At 46.0% G+C, this 21,753-nt stretch overlaps 2 protein-coding genes across 4 annotated transcripts in view; one reads left to right on the top strand and one right to left on the bottom strand.

Moving 5' to 3' along the window:
• Positions 1-1,991, top strand: part of SENP2 (SUMO1/sentrin/SMT3 specific peptidase 2) — a 52,383-nt gene extending 50,392 nt beyond the window's left edge. Inside the window, exon 18 of the transcript XR_001917954.1 lies at positions 1,460-1,991. The gene's annotated coding sequence lies outside the window, so the exon portion shown is untranslated. The remainder of the gene's footprint in view (positions 1-1,459) is intronic.
• IGF2BP2 (insulin like growth factor 2 mRNA binding protein 2) overlaps positions 1-21,753 on the bottom strand; it is a 163,998-nt gene that overhangs the window by 2,193 nt on the left and 140,052 nt on the right. For all 3 annotated transcript variants that reach the window (XM_005675253.3, XM_018046975.1, XM_018046972.1), the window contains 5 exons: positions 12,232-12,300; positions 11,273-11,389; positions 7,195-7,269; positions 1,352-1,483; positions 916-1,029 (listed from right to left, as the gene is read on the bottom strand). In XM_005675253.3, coding sequence (XP_005675310.2) covers positions 916-1,029; positions 1,352-1,483; positions 7,195-7,269; positions 11,273-11,389; positions 12,232-12,300 — 507 coding nt within the window. The remainder of the gene's footprint in view (positions 1-915; positions 1,030-1,351; positions 1,484-7,194; positions 7,270-11,272; positions 11,390-12,231; positions 12,301-21,753) is intronic.

Here is a 21,753-nt window from a genome sequence, read left to right as displayed (position 1 = left end):
CAGTCAATGGCATGGGGAGGAAGGGAGAAACTGGCCCAGACACTAACTCCACCTTGAACAGGTGGAGAAAACACATGAACCCACACCTGCCCCCTCACCCACCCTGGTGCTCCTTTTGCAGGGAGAGCCCTGCCATTGAGACCTGTGCCCAGGGCTGGGAGGGGAGAGCCACAGGGGTGGCGTAGCTGGGCTCTGACTGTAGGAGTCTCAGGGTGCCTGTGGGTCATGGGGCTGCAGCAGCATCACAGGGCCTGGCAAAGCATGGCATTGGGAACGTGTGCTAACACCCAGACACACCTGCCGTGTCAGTGGAGACCACCTGTGCTCCTTCAGGATGGGGACTGGACTGCTTTATCCCACCCCTACCCCATCCATAACAACGCATTAGAAAGAACCAGGTTCCATGATGCTGAGGGGCTGGCCCTTCTGCCTGGACGAGTAGCAGCTGTGTGGAGCTCTGAGTCCTAATGAGGGGTGTCGTGCAGCAGAGGAGAGGAAAGAGAAACACGGGTCTCCTGGGATGCGCGTTTAACCTGTAATAGTGTCATTGTGGCACCCAGGCTGGTCCTCAGGGTCCAAGGGTGACCCTTCCTGGTAAGTGACTCCCAGCAGGGTAAGGCTGTGACTGAAGCCTGGTCAGGAGGATGAGGGAATGCAAGAGCTCGCAGTCCAGCATTTGAGAGGCTGAACTGTACTCGCTTGATTCCAAAGCTCTACACCCTTCCTCAGCCTCCTCTAGCAGAGCCAGGAGAGCAGCAGAAAGCTGAGGAATGGTCGCGCCTGCCCTGTCCCATCTGTGCATGGGGGTCAGGGCATGGGTGTGCGCAGGGCTTGGGGCCACCCGACAGGTCACCAAGAGCTTAGAGACTTGACAAGAGATTAGCAGGAGAGACTGGACGCTCACAGCACAGGTACCTGACTGGCAAAGAAATGCCCGATAATTCTGACAATCACTTCCTCATTTTCATCCGGTGTTTGGTCACGAGGCACGATGACTTCTGCACTGGTTAAGTTCTGCAGTTCATTCACCTATGGAGGAAGAAACCAGAAAACGTGTGACTCGCTTCATTGCAATATCTCCAAGGCATGTCCGAGGAGCTGGGTGGAACTCTGCTCCCTATTCTTTCCCGCTGCTGTGTGTGTGGGTTTACAGGGGCAGGAGGTGGCTCCCTGTCTTCACTTCCCAGCATGTAGCCTAGATGCAGCGTGTCTGGACTCAGGACCCTGGTTTTTCGGGGTCTGGCTCAGCACTGAATCTGAGGCCCTCCGCTCCAGATGACGTGGATTCCATTTTTGTGCTAGGAGAGTCAGGGGTGGGGGTCTGAGAGAAGTCAGGCCAGAGCACACTCACGGTTTTGCCGCCCTTGCCGATCACACGGCCGGCTGTAGAGGAGGGCACTCGGATGTGGGCTTCCAGCTTCACCTCCTCTTTGGGGTTAAAGAAGTTTTCTTCTTTCAGTTTCCCAAAGATCCGCCCCTGGGCCTGAGAGAGCAAGACATGTCAACCTGCTTTAGCTGCACTGCTGTGGGAACTGGTGAGTCCAAGGCATGGCACAACCCTGGCCCCATGCTCACCAGGGCCCGCTCAGCTGGCTCAGACCCGGTGGGCACACGCCTTCCACACCCAACAAGTGACATGCATAGACACTGCTGTGTCTTCGGGTTTGCACACGATCGCACAGGGAGCTTTCTGTGTGTAGGGACAGGGTGGAACTACCTGTAGTCTTTGTATCCTGAGCACCTATAAATATTTGCTTGAATGAATTTGTTCAGGGAATTCTTAACTTCCTCCCACCCACAGTATGTTCATAAGTCTGTTATTAAAGGATAGAGGCAAGGGTGGTGGTGACAGGATTTGCTTTTTGATACCTAACTCTAGAGGTAGTGTAGCCAACAGCTTATTGTTCTTTTTAAAATTTGAGTATTTATTTATTTAATGGCTGCACTGCTCGGCATAAGAGATTTTAATTTCCTGACCAGGGGTCAAACCTGTGCCCATTGCAGTGGAAACAGAGTCTTAACCATTGGACTGCCAGGGAAACCCCTAAAAGGATTAAAAAAAAACCAAACTGAGATATAACTTACATAATCTAAAACTCTGCACTTTCAAGTGTACACTCCAGTAGTTTTTAGGACATTCATTACGTTGTGCAGCCACCACCACTATTCAGAACGTTTCTATCCCATTCCCCCAGATAAAACCCGTACCTATTGGCAGACAGTCCCAGCTCCCCCTCTCTAGTCCCTGGCAACCATTAGGCTAGTCTGTACAGATTTGCCTTTTCTGATGTTTCACATAAATGGAATATACCATGTGTGGCCTGCTGTGTCTTCCTTCTCTCACTGGGTAGAATGTTTTCTGGGCTCACTTATGATGTAGTGTGCATCAGAATTCCACTCTTTTCATGGCTGACTGATATCCTATTATGTCGTTATACCACATTTTGTTTATCCATCATGAGTTGAAGGATTACTGTCCTTGAACATTTATACATGTGTTAATTTTTTTCTCAGACACATTTTAAGTATTTTTACTACAAATTATATTTTTATAAATATGTTTCTTTTAGGAAACTCAATTTATAATTTTTCTAGGGGTGAAAAGGTAAAAACAGAATACTGCAGGAGAAGGGAGACAGCTGGCAGAATAGTAACAGAAGGACTTGAGCTCACCTCCTCTCACGAAAACACCAAAATCACAACCAACTGCTGAACAACCATCAACAAAAAGACTGGAACCTTTCCAAAAAGATAATCTGCATCCGAAAACAAAGAAGCCACAACCAGATGGCAGGAAGGGTGCTGTCACAATACAATCAAATCCCATACCCACCAGGCCACCCACAAACTGGAAACTAATTATACTGCAGAGGTTCTCCCAGAGGAGTGAGAGTTCTGAGCCCCATGCCAGGCTCCCCAGATGGGCGTCTGGCATCCCGAGGAGGCGTCTCTAGAGCATTTGGCTTTGAAGGGCCAGAGGCACTTGAGTACAAGAGCTCCATAGGACTGAGGGAAGCAGGGACTCCACTCTCGGAGGGTACACACAAGGGTTCATGTGCCCTGGGACCCAAGGCAAAGCAGTGACTCCATAGGAGCCCGAGTTAGACCTACCTGTAGGTTTTGGAGTCTCCTGGAGAGGCGGGGATTGGCTGTGGCCCACTGTGGGGCAAGGACACGGGTAGCGGAGGCCCCAGGGAATATTCCTCAACGTGAGCTCTCCTGGAGGTCACCATCTGGTACTGAGACCTGGCCCCAACCCAACAGCCTGCAAGCTCCAGTGCTTCAGGCCAACCAACAGGCTGGGAACACAGCCCCAGCAATCAACCGACACACACAATGCCTAAAGCTGTCCTGAGTCCACAGGCACCTCAAGACATGCCCTTTGACATGGCCGTGCTGCACAAGAGGGACAAGAGCCAGCCCCATCTACCAGCCGGCAGGCACCAGTCGCTACCACCAGGAAGCCTGTACAAACCCCTGAACCAACCTCACCCACCAGGAGGCAGACATGAGAAGCAAGAAGAACTACAATCCAGCAGCCTACAGAAGGGAGATCACAAACACAAACTGAGACAGCAGAGAAGTATGTTCCAGACGAAGTAACAAGATAAAACCCCAGAACAACTAAATGAAATCAAGACAGGCAGTCTACCTGAAGGTAGAGAAGACTCTACACGTGGACATCACCAGATGGTCAATAGCGAAATCAGATTGATTGTATTCTTTGTAGCCAAAGATGGAGAAACTGTATACAGTCAGCAAAAACAAACTGACTGTGGCTCAGATCCTGAACTTCTTATTGCCAAATTCAGACTTAAATTGAAGAAAGTAGCGAAAACCACCAGACCATTAAGGTATGACCTAAATCAGATCCCTTGTGACTATACAGTGGAAGTGAGAAATAGATTCAAGGGATTAGATCTGATAGACAGAGTGCCTGATGAACTATGGACGGAGGTTCGTAACATTGTACAGGAGGCAGGGATCAAGACCATCCCCAAGAAAAAGAAGTGCAAAAAGGCAAAATGGTTGTTTAAGGAGGACTTACAAATAGCTGTGAAAAGAAGAGAACTGAAAGGCAAAGGAGAAAAGGAAAGATACACCCATCTGAATGCAGAGTTCCAAAGAACAGCAAGGAGAGATAAGAAAGCCTTCCTCAGTGATCAATGCAAAGAAACAGAGGAAAACAATAGAATGGGAAAGACTAGAGATCTCTTCAAGAAAATTAGAGATACCAAGGGAACAGTTCATGCAAAGATGGGCACAATAAAGGACAGAAATGGTATGGACCTAACAGAAGCAGAAGATATTAAGAAGAGGTGGCAGGAATACACAGAAGAACTGTACAAAAAAGTTCTTCACGACCCAGATAATCATGATGGTGTGATCACTCATCTAGAGCCAGACATCCTGGAATGTGAAGTCAAGTGGGCCTTAGAAAGCATCACTACGAACAAAGCTAGTGGAGGTGATGGAATTCCAGTGGAGCTATTTCAAACCCTAAAAGATGATGCTGTGAAAGTGCTGCACTCAATATGCCAGCAAATTTGGAAAATTCAACAGTGGCTACAGGACTGGAAAAGGTCAGTTTTCATTCCAATCCCTAAGAAAGGCGATGCCAAGAATGCTCAAACTACGGCACAATTGCACTCATCTCACATCCTAGTAAAGTAATGCTCAAAATTCTCTAAGCCAGGCTTCAACAGTATGTGAACTTCCAGATGTTCAAGCTGGACTTAGAAAAGGCAGAGGAACCAGAGATCAAATTGTCAACATCCGTTGGATCATTAAAAAACCAAGAGTTCCAGAAAAACATCTACTTCTGCTTTATTGACTATGCCAAAGCCTTTGACTGTGTGGATCACAACAAACTGTGGAAAATTCTGAAAGAGATGGGAATACCAGACCACTTGACCTGCCTCCTGAGAAATCTGTATGCAGGTCAGGAAGCAATAGTTAGAACTAGACATGGAACAACAGACTGGTTCCAAATCAGGAAAGGAGTATGTCAAGGCTGTATATTGTCACCCTGCTTATTTACCTTATATATATGCAGAGTACATCATGAGAAATACTGGGCTGGATGAAGCACAAGCTGGAATCAAAATTGCCAGGAGAAATATCAGTAACCTCAGATATGCAGATGACACCACCCTTATGGCAGAAAGTGAAGAAGAACTAAAGAGCCTCTTGATGAAAGTGAAAGAGGAGAGTGAAAAAGCTGGCTTAAAATTCAACATTTAGAAAACTAAGATCATGGCATCCAGTCCCATTACTTCATGGCAAACAGACGGGGAAACAATGGAAACAGTGGCAGACTTTATTTCCATGAAATTAAAAGACCCTTTCTCCTTAGAAGAAAAGTTATGACCAACCTAGATAGCATATTAAAAAGCAGAGACATTACTTTGCCAACAAAGGTCCATCTAGTCAAAGCTTTGGTTTTTCCAGTAGTCATTTATGGATGTGAGAGTTGGACCATAAAGAAAGCTCAGCGCCAAAGAATTGATGCTTTTGAACTGTGGTGTTGGAGAAGACTCTTGAGAGTCCCTTGGACTGTAAGGAGATCCAACCAGTCCATCCTAAAGGAAATTAGTCCTGAATATTCACTGGAAGGACTGATGCTGAAGAATGAATAAGTGAGTTGGGAGACTGGTGAAAATCACACTGTGGAACAGAATAAAGAATGAAGAGAAATGAGCACTGCTAAGAGACCTGTGAGGCAACGTTAAGTGTGCCAGCATTCACTCCATAAGGGTTCTCGAAGAAGATGACAGAGAGAAATGGCCTGAGAAAATAAAGTGATGAAAGGGAAAAACCTACAACAAAGGATAGCCAACAAGGCTCTCATTCAGAATCAATGAATAAGTCAAAAGCTTTACAGATAAGCAAAAGCTAAGAGAATTCACTACTTTATAACAAATGCTAAAGGAACTTCTCTAGGTGGAAGAGCTCACAACTAGAAACAAGAAAATTATAAAATTATGAATGGGCAAGTTCACCAGTAAAGACAAACATACAGTAAAGGTGGGAAATCATTCATAACCAAATAGGATGTCAAAAGCAGTAATCATGAGGAGAGTACAAATGCAGGATATTGGAAAGGCATTTGAAATTAGATCAGCAACTTTATTAAACAATGCTGAATATATAAAGACGGCTATGCCAAAACCTCCTGGTAACTGCAAACCAAAACATCTATAATAGACAAAAAAGAAAAAGCAGTCCAAACGCAACATGAAAGACAGTCATCACTTGTGAGTGAACAAAAGAGGAAGGGAAGAAAAAAGACTGACAGCAACAAACCCGAAGCAATTAACAAAATGGCAATAAGAACATACATATGGATAATTACCTTAAATGTAAAAGGATTAAATGCTCCAAACAAAAGTGATACACATACACACACACACAGTGGGATGTTACTCAGCTCATTTAAAAAAGAATAAATACCATGGGCAGTAACATGGATGGACCTAGAGATTATCATAGTAAGTGAAGTAAAGCAGAGACAAATATATGATATCACTTACATGTGGAATCTAAAAAAGTGATACAAGTAAACTTATTTACCAAACAAAGAAACAGGCTCACAGACGAAAAACAAACGTGGTTACCAAGGGGGCAATTAGGGGTGGGGAGATAAATTAGGAGTTTGGGATTATCATATGTCAACAAAGACCTACTGTATAGCACAAGGAACTCTACTCAACATTATGTAATAACCTACATGGGAAAACCACCTGAAAAAGAATGGATATAAATGTGTATAACTAAGCACCTGAAACCAACACAACACTGGGAAAGCTGTACTCCAGTATAAAATGGAGGAATGCACCCTCCAGACACTTCCAGCAAACTGTGTGCTTCCCCTCACACCCTGTGTTAATGCTCCATCTTCAAAACCACGGCCAAGGGATCAGAGATGTGCTCGCGGGGGTGCCATCTGAACTGGGCACTGACAGTCCACTTTTCACAGGAGAGAAGGGGAGGAGGGCTCCAGGTTAGGGCACAGCCTGGAGGTGGGGAAGATAGGGTGGGTCGGAGACTATTGCAGGAAGGGAAATGGAGATAGGATGGAGCCTCCGAAGAAGAGCCTGAAGCTGCCCCTGGGGCAGCTGCACTTGCTAAAGGTCCTCAGCGCCCCCAACAGGCAGCCCTGCGCTCAGGACTGAGGGGGTTCTTGGCACTGACCTTGAACTGAGCTTCAGGTGGGCCGGTGATGATGACCATCCTTTCACTGACGTCTGGGCCTTCTGCTGGGGCGATCTGCAGTTCACAAAGCAAGAGGGAAATGCTGCTGCTTGGTGCTGTTCCCTGAGCCCCTTCTCCTCATGTAGGTGGGCGGCACCCCTACCAGCAAGAGATTACGGGGCTCGTGCCTTTGCATCCAGGACTCTGACCCTGCTGCTTCCACCCTGGGTCTCAGGAGAAATGACAGTAGTGCCCAGTATCAAATTCAGGTGGGAAGCAGGTTCCTAGTTACTGCCTGTCCCTGCCCCTGCCCCCAACACCAGCAGTGACCAACCTCTTCACCAAGGAGCCCTCTAGCCCACCCAGGGCCCAGAGGTGAGGAAGGGCTGGTCAACAGAGGAGTTCAGTCGGAGCCAGTCTGCAGGAAAGGGCATCTTGGTTCTGTCTTGGCTGCCGGTGATAACTGCAGGCGTGACTAGACTGAGGTGGCGCCTGAGCAAGCATGAGGACGCCCTGGTTCCAGGGTGCTCTGCACACATCCCCTCTCCCCACAGGTGGAACATGGTTGAACCTGGCAAGCTGGAGCTAGCTCTCAGTCTCAATCTGACATTAACACAACTCAAGGTGGACCAAATATACATTTTTTTGTTATAACCTCTTTATATATTCCCCACTCGAGCAAAATTAAAGTTACTTTTATTTATTTAGGTCATACTGCACAGCTTTCAGATCTCAGTTCCCCATCAGGGATTGAATACATGTCCCTTGCAGTAGAAGCTTAGGATCCTAACCACTGGACCACCAGGGAACTCCTGTAAAGTTACTTTAAACTGAGTTAAAAGTACACTGGGCGTTTAGGGATGAGCCAATTTAGTACACAAATGCACCTCATGAGGTCGTATGCACCGTCCAGAGACACCATCCCCAAGACTGACCTGAACTGTTCAGCATGCGTGACACACCACTAACGGGCGGTGTCTGAAGCCACTGTGTCTGAGCCTCAGGCTCCCCTCAAAAGACTTCTGCCTCCACAGTGTTTAATTTACTTTTCTCTCAGTGCACGTCCTAAGCCAGGCTGCATCTGCAGGCCTCAGGGTCCTGTGTCACTTTTCCAGCTTTGCTGTGAAGACAGAGCCAAAGGGAGCCCCTTCTCCGAGGCCTCAAGGAGGATCCGGCCCTGACTACTTAGTGGTATGAGGATGAACGTAAGACATGTCACCGATCACTGAGCTTCTTGGAGGATCTTCCCTCTGCTGCGGGCAGACTGCCTGCCAGCCTCCAACCTCAGGGCTGTAGCCTCAGCTAAAATACACAGATGTGTCCAGGGGACTGAGACCCTCCAGCAGGCTGCAACAGAGATCACTGGTGAGAGGGCAGTCCAGTGGTTAAGATTTCACCTTCCAATGCAGGGGTGCAGGTTCGACCCCTGGTCAGGGAGCTGATCCCACATGCCTTGTGGGCAAAAGACCAAAACATAAAGCAGAAGCAATATTGTAACACATTCAATAAAGGCTTTAAAAATGGTCCACATCAAAAAAAAAGAAAAAAATCTTAAAAACAAAAAAAGATCACTGGCAGGAACCCCTGTCTCTACTCCTAGATCCATAGGCGGCATTCAGTCCGCTCCTTGTGTGCCAGGGTAAATGAGAGTGAGAGAGCATGGGCACAGTGGCTCCCAGCCCTTATCCACCCAAACTGAGAAAGGCTAATTCCCGGGTCATGTTGACCCAATCAGTTCTCACAGCCGCCTTGCTCCAGTTCTGAAAGAAAGTCATCTGTCCCCTACCTGGCATTCCCAGCCCAGTCTGGCACTCTGAGAGCCACACGTGTGCGGCTGCACTTCTGGAATGGCACTCTGCAGGCAAACACCCTGAGAGGACCTGCGATGAGGAACCCATTCTATGACTGAAGCAGACGGGACACAGAAAGATGGGGTGACCACCAAGATCACGGGTGAGCAGGGCTGGAGTGGGGCCTGGGAATTGTGTGTGACATTCTTAAACCTGCCATCCAGAGGCTCTGCAGGCTAAGCAGGTGATGAGGTCTCAGCTCTCGCCTGTGACGGAAGCATCTCTTTCGTGTACCACACGGTCCCAACTCAGCCCACCACCTGCCAGCACTGTGCTCCCACGTTAGCGTAAAGCTTGCCCCTGCCCCGGTGGCATCAGTGTGCCTCTAGGCGTGGCCCCTGAAGACAGCAGGGCAGGATGGGGGTGGTTCTCCAGAGCAGGTGAGATCATCACCTTTAGAGACATGCTGTCAGAGACCCGTCAAGATAAAGAGAACTAGCAAAAACCAGATCAGTTTTAAGAAGTAGGAAATCTCTCTCCCAAATGCTTGGCTTCCCTGGTTTCCTCTCTCTCCTGCTGCTCTAGAGAGCCAGAGCCCATTCTGTTCCTGGCCCAGCCCTGTGGTCTTTGTCTAGCACAGAAGTCACACTACCACTCAATGCTGCTGGGATACCGAGCGACTATGGGGAGGCTCAGGGGAAGCCCAAGAGGTCGATCCTTCTCTGCTTTCCTGGAGGCTTGCTGGAATGACCGGTTGAGCATTCAGAGTGCTATAGTGAGCAGGCACTGGACCAGAGACGGGAGAGCCTCGTCCAGTCTCGGCTCTCATATGCTTTAGCTTTATGGCCGCCGACACGTCAATGCAACACTGGGCCCTGGTTCCTTAGGGGCAAGGGCAAGTGGAGAGTCACTGCTGCAGTCAGCCCCGGGGGTGCCCCATAGCCTACAAGCCAGCAGGGCTGCTATCTAAGCCTTGCTGTGGCCCGCTCCCTCTTTCCAACTCACTTTTCTCAGTGGAAATAGGATTTAATGAGACAGCTCTTCAAGTCCCTTCTAGTTGAAACTGTTTCTGTCTCTTGCACTGCATCTCAGACCACAGGACCCGACACCTCGGTATGCAGCCAGCCCAGTGGCTGTCCACACCCTACCTGTCTCACACGGAGGGTGGGCCCAGCACAGCCTGTGGTACCTGGGCCGGGGTCTCACCTGCAACAAGCCTGCTGGGTGCAAAGGCTCTAGCTGCTCCGCCACTGGTCAGCCCCCACCCTCGGGCTCTCCTCCAGTCTGTGCACTTCGTGGGTGAGACCAGCAGGGCCGAGAGGGAAAGTGCTTTACCTACGTAACATCCTGTCACGGTCTCACTGAGGCCTTGTTCTGTGCCACTCACTCAGTGTTTTTTTTTTCCTCCAGCACACTTGCTGTGGGAGAAATTCCAGCTCTTCTTGGGGAGAAAGTGTAAGCATTCTTTCTCTCCAAGTCATGAGACTTCTTGTTCGGAATTCCGGGTTGTCCCATGGCAGCGAATTATTTTACGTAACAACGGAAACTCTGTTTCCGCAAGTGTTTCATGAGGCTTGGGACGTGCTCAGCATTCTGCCCGTGAGTCAGCGCTGATAGCCGGGCTTGGACCAGGACCAGGACCAGGGCCGAATAATCCTCCCCTTTCAGTTTCTCTGACGACTCTTCCCGTTATGCTCTGGGAGGCAGGATGTGGGTATGGAACTGCAGCGACCTCGGAGCTCGGGCGCTGTGTGAATCAAGGGGCCTTCCTCCCTGACCCCTCTGCTCAGTGTCCAGGCTGCATCTCAGGCTTTGTCACCAGCTTTTGTCTATGGTTTCATCACTGCTTTTCAAAGAGCTTTTCATTCAAACTGTTTTGTTTCAAAGTTCAGGGGTTTCTGAAGTGGAGACTAACTAAGGCATCAAAGCACTGACAACTGCTGAGTATAAATTATCATTTCCCTCAGGCCCACAGTCCCTTCACTTAGGAGAATCCTCTGTTTTATCCTGAGGAGAGGAGGACAATGGTAGCCCAAGGAAGACTAGGTTGGCTTATGTGTTCCTAGTATTTTTTTTCCTAATTCATTTGTTAGTTGAACAAAAAAAGGAGTGAGCGAGGAAGACACGAGTACATATGGAAACAGTGCTGCAGACAGGTTTTCCAGGTCCTCCAGGATTCTGCGGATGGTGTAAGAGTTCCCCAGGATGGACAGAAGGAATAAGGGGCGTGGGCTAGTTGGGGGGGTGGAAGATGGTGGGACACAGATGGCTGTCAAGAGCAGCTTTACCTTAATGGAGGCCCCGGCGAATCTGGCCAGCTGTTTAATGTGCGCCCCTTTCTTCCCGATGATGGCCCCCACGGCCTGGGTGGGGATGAAGAGATTGACGATCTCCTGCTCTGGATACTGGAAGGACAAGACAAGACAGACGCCATCATTCCCCTGCCTCCCCAGGCGCTCCCCATTACAGACCAGTGGCCGGGAGCGACATGGACTCTCTGTCGCCTGGGGCACTGCAGGTGGGAAGCTGGAGGGATGAACCTGAACGGTGGCTGTACTATTAATAACTACCCTACAGCCAGAGTGCAAATTTCTGTTGAGCAGCTCCGAATTCACTGGTCTCAGCAAGCTGTCTGTTCACAGGCTTTCTGTGAAGTTCAAACGTGAGTATCCCTTCTGGGTCTTCCTCCAAGGAATCAAGAGCTCGTAAGCATACCGTGCTGAGGCACTTTGTTGGTGGGAATGCAGAGCTGCCTTCCCCATCCTTGGCAGGAGCGGATGTTGCAGGGGCAATGGTTCATAATGAGACTGATTAAACCTGCTGACTGAGCCACACAGGGACAGCCTAGAGAGACATGGGCAAGGGCGTTGGGGGCCCTTGCAGTCCTTGTCCATAGAAGCCTGTGGGAATGACACAGCCCACCTGCTAGACTTTGTTAAAGAACTTTGGAGACTGTTCTTTGGCCCAGCATCACCTCCTTAGACTGCTGATCACCTCCCCACACCAGCTTCCAGCCACCTGTGGGGTCTGTGAGAGCAAGCGGAATGCTGACGGGGCTTCCTCCTGCGCGCTCGAGTGCCGGGTCGTCTCCTGTGCTGGCGCTCTGTGATTTCGCTCCCAGGGCAGCCTGGAGCCACAGGGCACAGCATGCGGACCCTGAGCACGCCCTGGCCAGTCTGCCGAGGACTGCGTGGCACTGGCTACAGGAGGGACGAGTGGCAGATGGAAGTAAACCGTGGGCACTTACAGAGTGATGGTGCGGGAACGGGCCAAACTGGTGAGGGGGGCACAGGCTGGAGAAATATCCGGAGTGGGTCTGCAGCAGGAGAGAAACAGTCAGTCAGTGGGGCCCACGAGGCCGCTCACCAAACTCAGGGAGGCAGGGCACCCACACGCAACCCTGGCTCCCAGCACATCACTGCGCAGCCCTGAAGGCACATCCCTCTGCAGCTCAGATCTCTGCTTCTTTCCCTGGCGGAGCCAAGCTCTGGGCTTCCCAGGAACCCACCAGGGTAGGGAGCCTGCACTCACACTTTCCAACCTAACCTCAGGCAGAGAGGGAGGGCCAGTGGCTTCTCTTTTCTGAGGAATTATGAACCGTGGATTAAAGGACTAGAAGGTGCCAGGACAAGTCCAAGAGTTAGTCCAAACAAGCAAAGGTGTTCCTGGGGAAGTCAGATCACTGAGCTCCCAGAGAATCTCAGAAGGAATGGAGTGATGGAGAATAGAGGAGTTAAAAAGAAACTGACACAGGAGAGAAAATGAATGAATATATATATACACACATTGGGGGAGGGGAAGCAGGGAACAGGGAGGCAGATGTGGTAGAAAAACACAGAGCTGTTAGGAAAACAGGATTCATTTGAAAAGTAGCTGCTTTTTATTCAAGGCCTGTGTCCCAGGCATTGTGGTAGATGCTTTATTCATAAACTCTCTCAATCCTCATAATAGTCCTGTGAGACAGGAACGCATCTGCTTTTATATATTTTATGGGTAGAACGTTAAGCAGAGTCAGCAGTCTAGTTCACTGTGCTTTACACATAAGGCCAAGTATAATAAATGCTGACCTGCCTGTTACAGGAAGGGAGGTGGGCAGCTCTGGGACCAATCCCCGAGGGCCCATCTGTCTGGCAGTTGTCAGACACGATGAGGCTTGGAGTTAGTGGACCTAACTTCCATTTGAGGATCCTTGAACAGATCTCCTGGTGTTCTCTGTCCCCTGAATATCCAACTGGCTTCTCTGTTACAGAGCACAACATTGCCTTAGGAATCAAAATGTAGCTATTCCTCTTTTTGAGTTTGGGCAGTGGACTTCTGACCTCAGGGGAAAAAGAGATGTGAACATGGTGGGGAGCTTCCCCCAAGGGTGCTTGGGGTGTCCATAGCACCTGCAGGAGACAGAAGCTCTGCCAAAGGAAGGGAGTTCAGTTCAGTCGCTCAGTCGTGTCCGACTCGTTGTGACCCCATGGACTGCAGTACGCCAGACCTCCCTGTCCATCACCAACTCCCAGAGTTCACTCAAACTCATGTCCATTGTGTTGGTGAGCCATCCAACCATCTCATCCTCTGTCGTCCCCTTCTCCTCCTGCCTTCAATCTTTCCCAGCATCAAGGTCTCTTCCAATGAGTCAGCTCTTTGCATCAGGTGGCCAAAGTATTGGAGTTTCAGCTTCAACATCAGTCCTTCCAATGAATATTTAGGACTGATTTCCTTTAGGATGCACTGGTTTGATCTCCTTGCAGTCCAAGGGACTCTCAAGAGTCTTCTCCAACACCACAGTTCAACAGCATCATTCTTCAGGACTCAGCTTTCTTCACAGTCCAACTCTCACATCCATACATGACTACTGGAAAAACCATAGCTTTGGCTAGTTGCCCTTTGTTGGCAACCACGCTGTGAAGCCAACCTCTACTTTTGTAACGCGGAAAGAGGCTGCAGTGACACCTCATGGCCACAAGAGGGGGCTATGAGATCAGTGTTCTCCTGGCAAACTCCACTTTTGAAAGGAAGCTTGAGTGAAGATGTTTGGCTTACTTACTTGGTCCTGCCTCTTTCTTGAAGAACACCAACTCGACTCTGCTCAGCGCAGGTCTCAGTTCTGGGCCATGGAGGGTTGGGAGAGAATTCCAGCAGCTTTTCTGCCCAGACAAATCCTTGGGGAAAGGATGTGTCTGCCCTCCTCTTACCTGGAAAGTTTTTCCTTCAGCCCTCAGCAGAAATAATTATTTTGAATTATGATTTGAGCCCAAAAGAGACAAACCACAAGGGTAGCTCCGTTTTGGGTTTAAATACTCCCAAGACAAATATGGTATCAAATTTAGATCTACCACTTGCGTTGGGGAGGGAATGAACTGTAAAATGCTAAAAAGAACTGATTCCTCAGTCCTCTTTTTGTTCATGAGTTACAGCTGGAAAACCACTGTGGAGAAAGAAACCTGAACACAGCAATCAGGAGCTTGTTTCTAGCTGAGGCTCTGTCATTAGCTTTTGTGTCTGTAGGATGGTTTTTGGAGTCAGAAGCCCCAGAAGACTTGAGTCTGAATCACTAGCTGTATACAACTGGGGATAATTTACTCAGCTTTTCTGAACCTCATCCACAAATGGATTTAAAAAGTATCTACAGCTTATAATACTATTGTGGGAGTTCATTCAACTGTTTATTAATTCATGCATAAGATATTTGAGCAAAAGCACTGTTCTAGGTGCTGGGGACACAGATACTAAGAAAAGGGTCACTGCCACCATGGAACTTAGGTTCTACTGGGGAGGCAGACAGTATATGAAAGAAAAGAACAGGAGGACACGTGGAGGGGTAGCTGCTGAGATAAGTAGTGGGCTGGTGATTTCACCGGGAGGGTCTGGGAAGACTCTGGGAGGAGGTAACTTACGAGTGGGGGCCCACAGAGGATGTGGAGCCCCATATAAGGTGCCGGCTGAGAAACACTCTCAACAGAGTTCTCACAGAGCCAGGACAGGAGAGGCCAGCATGGCAAAAATAACTGAGGCAGAATGAGACACACAGAGAGGCAGGCAGTGCCAGGTCACGCAGAGGTGGGCCTCGGTTTGCACTTGGGTTTGACCCTATGTACAACGGATGCCCCTGAAGTATACCACGTGGCACTCGATGAGGTCACCGGCATGGAGACTCCATCACTGGGCACCGTATGGCCTTCACTATTGGTAAATGAGCACTCATTTATCACACTTCCCATTCCCTCTACCCCCACGCTTACAGGGGAGGCCACAAGCTCAAATGGAAGAGGTGCTTAGGCTTAATGATCAAAAAGTAACCTGTTGAATAAATGTTCTCTTTAATGGGAAAGCAGGGTGTAGCCATTTGACAAGCTGGGGCCCCAGAGTGGGACAGGTGGTATGGAACCCTAACTCTAAAATGGCAGTTGAGCTTACTGTCTCAGTTTGAAGGTCCTCAGCTATTTCATTGGAGAAGGCAATGGCAACCTACTCCAGTACTCTTGCCTAGAAAATCCCATGGACGGAGGAGCCTGGTAGGCTGCAGTCCATGGGGTCGCTAAGAGTCAGACATGACTGAGCAGCTTCACTTTCACTTTTCACTTTCATTCATTGGAGAAGCAAATGGCAACCCACTCCAGTGTTCTTGCCTGGAGAATCCCAGGGACGGGGGAGCCTGGTGTGCTGCCATCTATGGGGTTGCACAGAGTGGGACACGACTGAAGTGAGTTAGCAGCAGCAGCAGCAGCAGCTGTATCATGAGGGAGAAGCTACTTTACATTTGATGTTTCAAAAGAATTACAATTTCAGATATGGTGGGGAAAGAGATCATGCTGAAGGTGGTCCTAAAAGATGTGACCCCCAAAAAGAGAGGCCACAAGGGTGGGGGCGTCACTGTTATCCACTGGTTCATTTCAGATTCTTGGCTTGAGGGAAATTAGTGTCATCTTCTATGTCATCTTCTACACTTGACCATGCTGGGGTAGTAGGGGGGTAGATATCAAACTCTGGCCACCTGATGCGAAGATGTGACTCACTGGGAAAGAAAAGACCTTGATGCTGGGAAAGACTGAAGACAAAAGGAGGAGGTGGCAGAGGATGAGATGGTTGGATGGCATCACTGACTCAATGGACATGAGTTTGAGCAAATTCCGAGAGAGAGTGAAAGACAGGGAAGCTTGGAGTGCTGCAGTTCATGGGGTCGCAAAGAGTTGGACATGACTTAGTGACTGACCAACAACAAAAATATATCAAACATACTCATGAACATTTAGAATGGAGTTAAAGCTGGGCCTGCTTTTCCTAGAAGAACGACAGGGTCCTCAGTGCCAAGCTGCTGGGTATGACTATCTGATGCATCGTTAGGTGACATTCTGAATCATAAAGAAATCATGGAGCAGTAAGAGAGAGGGGTGGGAAGGGTCGTAAAGAGGCAAGGGTCAGGCATACAAAATATTTTCAGATATACAAACAGCTTTAGTGTGATGACAGAGTGCTGTTACAAAGATGGCGGGTGCTCCTCCCTGGAACCAGGGACATGGACGTGGGGCAAGGGAATGGACTTGGGCAGAGGGGTCAGAGTCATGGGTAGAGCTGTTCAGGGTTCAGAAGGCACACACGCTACCCCGGCTTGTCCAGTGCCTCCTTCCAGCCCCTGCCTCCCAGCCCTGTGTGCTCTCAGAGGACCACCTCAGGAGCTGATGGGGACCAGAGGTTGGTAAGCTAGAAAGAAGTGGAGCCAGGATTGGAGCACAGATCCTCTGTCTGACTCTGTGTCTCTAGATCTTAACCCAATGCTGCCCTCACATGGAACATTCCAAACTCACTGGTTTATAGGTGGAACCCACAGTGTATGTTATGATAAGGCTGCCCATATTAGAACCTTCTGCTGAGTTTAAGTACATGAATGAACAATTAAAACTCACTGGACATATACAGAGAATCAGCAGCATGGAAGAGGGAAGCAAAGCTAAGCAAGGCAAGCACATGACCTTGGTAAATTAATTCAGCAAAGAGGGAGAACTTTTTTAAAAAGTCTGCTTTGATATCTCAGTGAGATTCAAGAGGGCAGTGCTTTAATATGTGAGTACGACTGCTATGAGGAAAGCCAATCAGAGAACTAGATCATCACTCTTAGAAATTAAAAACTAGCAGAGTAAAAACTCAATAGGATCCATGTAAATAGAAGCATGGACACTCCTGAAAAGGCAGTGCACAAGAAGGTTAACTCACCCAAAACAAAAGGAGGGACTCAGAAAGACATGACAAGTAGAGGGAAAAGATTACTCTCTCTCCAGAAAGTGTAAACTCCAGAAGCAAAAAACAGGGAAGAAAAGCATACTAAAATTAATTACAGACCCAGGTTTCCTGAACCAGTGAAAAACCCGAACAGTCAGACTGAAGGGCTGACTCACATTTCTGATTTCCCAGGGTAGAGGTGAAATGCTAGAAAAAGCAAAAAACTTACAGGCAAATGAAAAAAAAAAGTTTCTTACTGGTAGCAACTTATCTGAAAAGCAAAATGCTACAAGTATTTAAGAGTTCTAAAGGAACTATGACCCTAGAATCTCTAACCATCCAGTTGAACCTTCATTCATGTGTGAAGGGCAAAAAAAGGCATTTTCAGATAAACAAAGGCTTAGAAATTATACTATTTATGTGCTATTCCTGAAAAAAAGTTATTTAAGGAAGTACTCCAGAAAAAGAAACAAAAACAAATAACTCAAGAAATGAGAAGATATGGAACACAAGAAACCATTTGCAGTGAGCAGAGACCAGTAAAATTTAGCTAATTCTAAATAACTCTGAATTATGAGATTGTGTACTGACTAAGAAAGAAAATTTAATAATTTGGACCAAAGTTCCAGATTATTTCTAGAGTAATATAATTATAAAAATACATTAAACAAATATCTGTTAGAAATAAAGAATTTTAAAAAGTCATAATCATAGTGGGAACAGTAAACTGCCCTCAAAATGTAATGTCATAGAGATAAAAAATAATTATATAGAGGCTACACGTCATCAATTAAAAGCTTGATTTTACAGCCATCAACACAACTTTTAGTCCATTAGAGAAGGTGTATCTATCCAAGATTCCTGGTTTCCAAAATCTGATCAGGCATGAGCAAGACCACAAAAACCAGAACTGTTTCAATAACATTCTTTGAGAGGAAAGTACAGGAAACTATTGTAAGATAACAAAAAGGGAACCCTTAACTACTAAACAATTAAAAGAAAACTCCCTAATAAATTTGATTAAGGAAAGAGAAAACACAGTATGTGATGTTAGGAATGAAGAGATATTCACAAGTTTGAAGCTTTAAAAGGCAATAGATTGCTTTGTACAACTTTGTGTCACTAAGTATGAAAAGAGAGATGAATACTTTTACAGGAGAATATAAATCAACAAAACCAAGTCAGAAACATATAAGAAACTGAAAAGATTATAAATGATCTTTCTCCAAACAAAAGTGCCTAGCCCAGAAGTTTTATGGATGGACTGCATTAAATCTTCAAGGGACAGAAAATTCCTACATATTCTCAATTTTCCCAAGTATAGTATAAGTTGACTATCCTTTCAATTCACTCTTTTGAGGAAAAAAAAATAACCCTGGTGTTGACACTGTCAAAGATAGTATAAAACCGCAGTAACTGCGGTGTAGACAAAACGAGGAACAGAATAGAGCCCAGGAATGAGACTCAGTGGGAATCTGGCATACAACAAAGCTGACATTTCAAACTGAGTGATGCACTGGAAAAAAAATAACACTGGATCCCTAGCTCAATGTACAAGTTAAGATAAACTGCCTATGAATTATAAGCAACAATCCCCCTAAATTAACAACTAAAAGTGACGTAAGAAAACCTGGAAGGATAACTCTTAGATAGCAGGCAGCTTTTTCTTAGCATAACATCAAAGGCTAGAAGTCCATAAAGGAAAACAACACTGATCTAACTATCTTAATTCTTAAAATTTCTGCATTAATTCTGTTGAAGGAAAACGTGAAAATTAAAAAGAAAAATGCATTCCCTTTTGATGTAATAGCTGCAGTCTTAGAATTTACTTCTAGATCTGCTCACACTCTTATGTTTAAGGACATTCATTCTGACACTATTGGTAGTAGAGAAAGCCTAGAGAAAACCCAAATATCAAAAAACAGCATGCTCAGTAGAAAAACTACAGTAATTTCATACAATGGAATTAAAAAGCCATTAAAGAGAATTAACTCTAGATATGGAAAGACGCTCATAATAAGTGAGAAATAAAGCAACAGTAATTCACTGTATGTGGCATGATTCCATTTGTTTTTGAATAAAATGATTACATATATGCTCATAAGACATTTTAAAACATAATACTACTATACTTATGGGGAGTGGCAGTTGGGTAAAATTTGGGTAAGAGAAGGAAGGCTAAAGGGAAACATTTACTATTAACTTCATATAGTAGTTCACTTGTTCAAAAAAACCTATTTTAAATTACTATGGCACAAGACACCACAAATAGAGCAAAAAGAAATGACAAGCTAGTGGAAGATATTTACAACATGACAAATGGTTAAAAGCCTTAATATGTAATTAGCTGTTACAAATCATTAGGAAAAACATGGGGGGAAATGACAATAGCAACTAAGATTTATATAGCAATTACTGTGTACGGAGTTTTACTTATATAATTACCCTGACAACAATTGCATGAAACAGAAAGACCATGCAAAGAGGCTAAGTCTCTTGCCCAAGTTTGTTAAAAATAACAAGTGGTATAGTGCAGAGATTCAAACACAGGTTGTTTGACTTCAGATTCTATACTGCCTCTCCACAGATTGATAGGCAAGGGATACAAAAGGACAATTAATTAGCGAGGGAGAAAAATGTCCAATAAGCCCCAAAGTGCTTATTACGAGTAAAAGATACTCATAATAGTATCTTTTAAAGGATCAGATTGCAGGGCTTCCTTGGTGGCTCAGTGGTAAAGAATCTGCCTCCCAAAGCAGGAGACACAGGTGAGATCCCTGATCCAGAAGATCCCACATGTCGTTGAGCTACTAGGCCCACGCGCCACAACGATTGAGCCTGAGCTCTGGAGCCGGGAAGCTGCACCTCCTGAGCCCACGTGCTCCAAGTACAGGAGCCCGTGTGCCCCCGAGACTGCTCTGTAACAAAAGAAGCCTCCACAATGAGAAGCCACACAGCACAGCCAAAAATAAACAAATAAAAAAATCATTGTTAGAAAGTACCAGATTGCAAGGGATAATTACACTGGTAGTGAGAGTACAGAAGGAAAAGAAAGCCTCTGTGTCACATATCAGATAAGAAGGAACAGTAGTATATTGTTTATGTATCAAAATTTATATGCTAATAAATAGAAAAAGATCAACATTTATATTTTTATATACTTATACATTCTTTGGCTCAGCAATTCTATTTCTAGGAGTTTATTCTGAGAAAATAACTGGATAAAAGAATCATGATATATATACAAGAATTTCTATTGTAGAGTGAAAATTTAGAATATATATCATCTATATACTTAATATATATGTATATATACATTGTATATACACCCACACACAAATAAATAGAAACACTAGCTATTTCGAGATTAAGAAAAAACTTGCTCTTGTACCATTTGCTTCTTAAATACTATGCATGTATTACTTTTATAACCAGAAAATGATAAAAATGGTAATTTTCATATATACATGCATACATCAAAAGCTTCCAGCATTGGTACCCCAATTCATGCATGTGTGAGCCACCTATAAACAGGTGCACAGATCTCCTGACCTTCGGATGTTGACAGCAAAAGCACTAGAGGTCTGTGATGTATAAAAGCAACCAAGAAATACCCTAATTCCTTGAAATTTGAATGTCTAAGTGACAGGAAAGCAGTAATATTTTATAAATATTTGAAGGATCTCCACCACTCCACCCTCCCCTGTCCTTCTCAGGAGGCCTGGGTCCACCTGGGAAGCCCTCAAGCCTCCAATTCAGGGTCTAGACCCTGCAGCGGGGGGTAGCGATGCCCACCTCTATGCCCTCCCTGTCTGCTCTAGCTGTCAGAGAGAGAGAGGCCTGCAGGAGCTGTACTGCTACAAAGTTGGGGCAACTGTGTGCTTCAGATTAGAAGCTAATCTTGATCTAAGGGTTCAAGATCAGAACTACAGGGCTTTTAACTTGAAAGTATTTTATTTAAAATCTGTTTTATAGAGAACAGAAACTATTTTCGTAAAAATCATTATTCTACACAGTAAAAAAAATCTCAGATGTAAAGGAAGCTTTCCAACTGGCAAAACCTATTTTCAAGTTTAGAAAATATTCTGCTATCATATGAAAAGTTCTCTTCTTGTTTTTCAGTTCAAGGATCTCTGAATTTTTCTGTACAGAGCCAAATAAATATTTTAGGCTTTGCATATCTCAGGGTCTCTACTGCATCTACTCAACTCTGCCATCACAGCAGAAAAGCAGACAGACAATGCGTTTAATAAACATGCATAGTTGTATATATACACAAAAATAAGTGGTGGGCTGGATCTGGCCTCAGACTGTCATTTGCTGAGTTCTCTTTTCGATGATCAATTTTAGAAGAATTTTCTACTGTATTACATCTTTTTTTCTCCCACCATTTATGTTACTTAGGTTGACAGAGTAGCGTGACTTTCAAAGTTATCACTGGTGGAGCAGTACCTATCATCTTTCTTTCAAGAAATGCCACGTGTCTAAGGCCAGTTCACTGTCCTGGGCTCAGTCATTCTCACATCTCAGCAAAGATGGGGACACACACTTCTCAAAGCTA

Source organism: Capra hircus, chromosome 1 (assembly GCF_001704415.2).
Source record: "Capra hircus breed San Clemente chromosome 1, ASM170441v1, whole genome shotgun sequence".
NCBI lineage: Eukaryota > Metazoa > Chordata > Mammalia > Artiodactyla > Bovidae > Capra > Capra hircus.
Note: the sequence above shows the minus strand (reverse complement) of the source record. Positions and strands in the feature narration are given on the sequence as shown.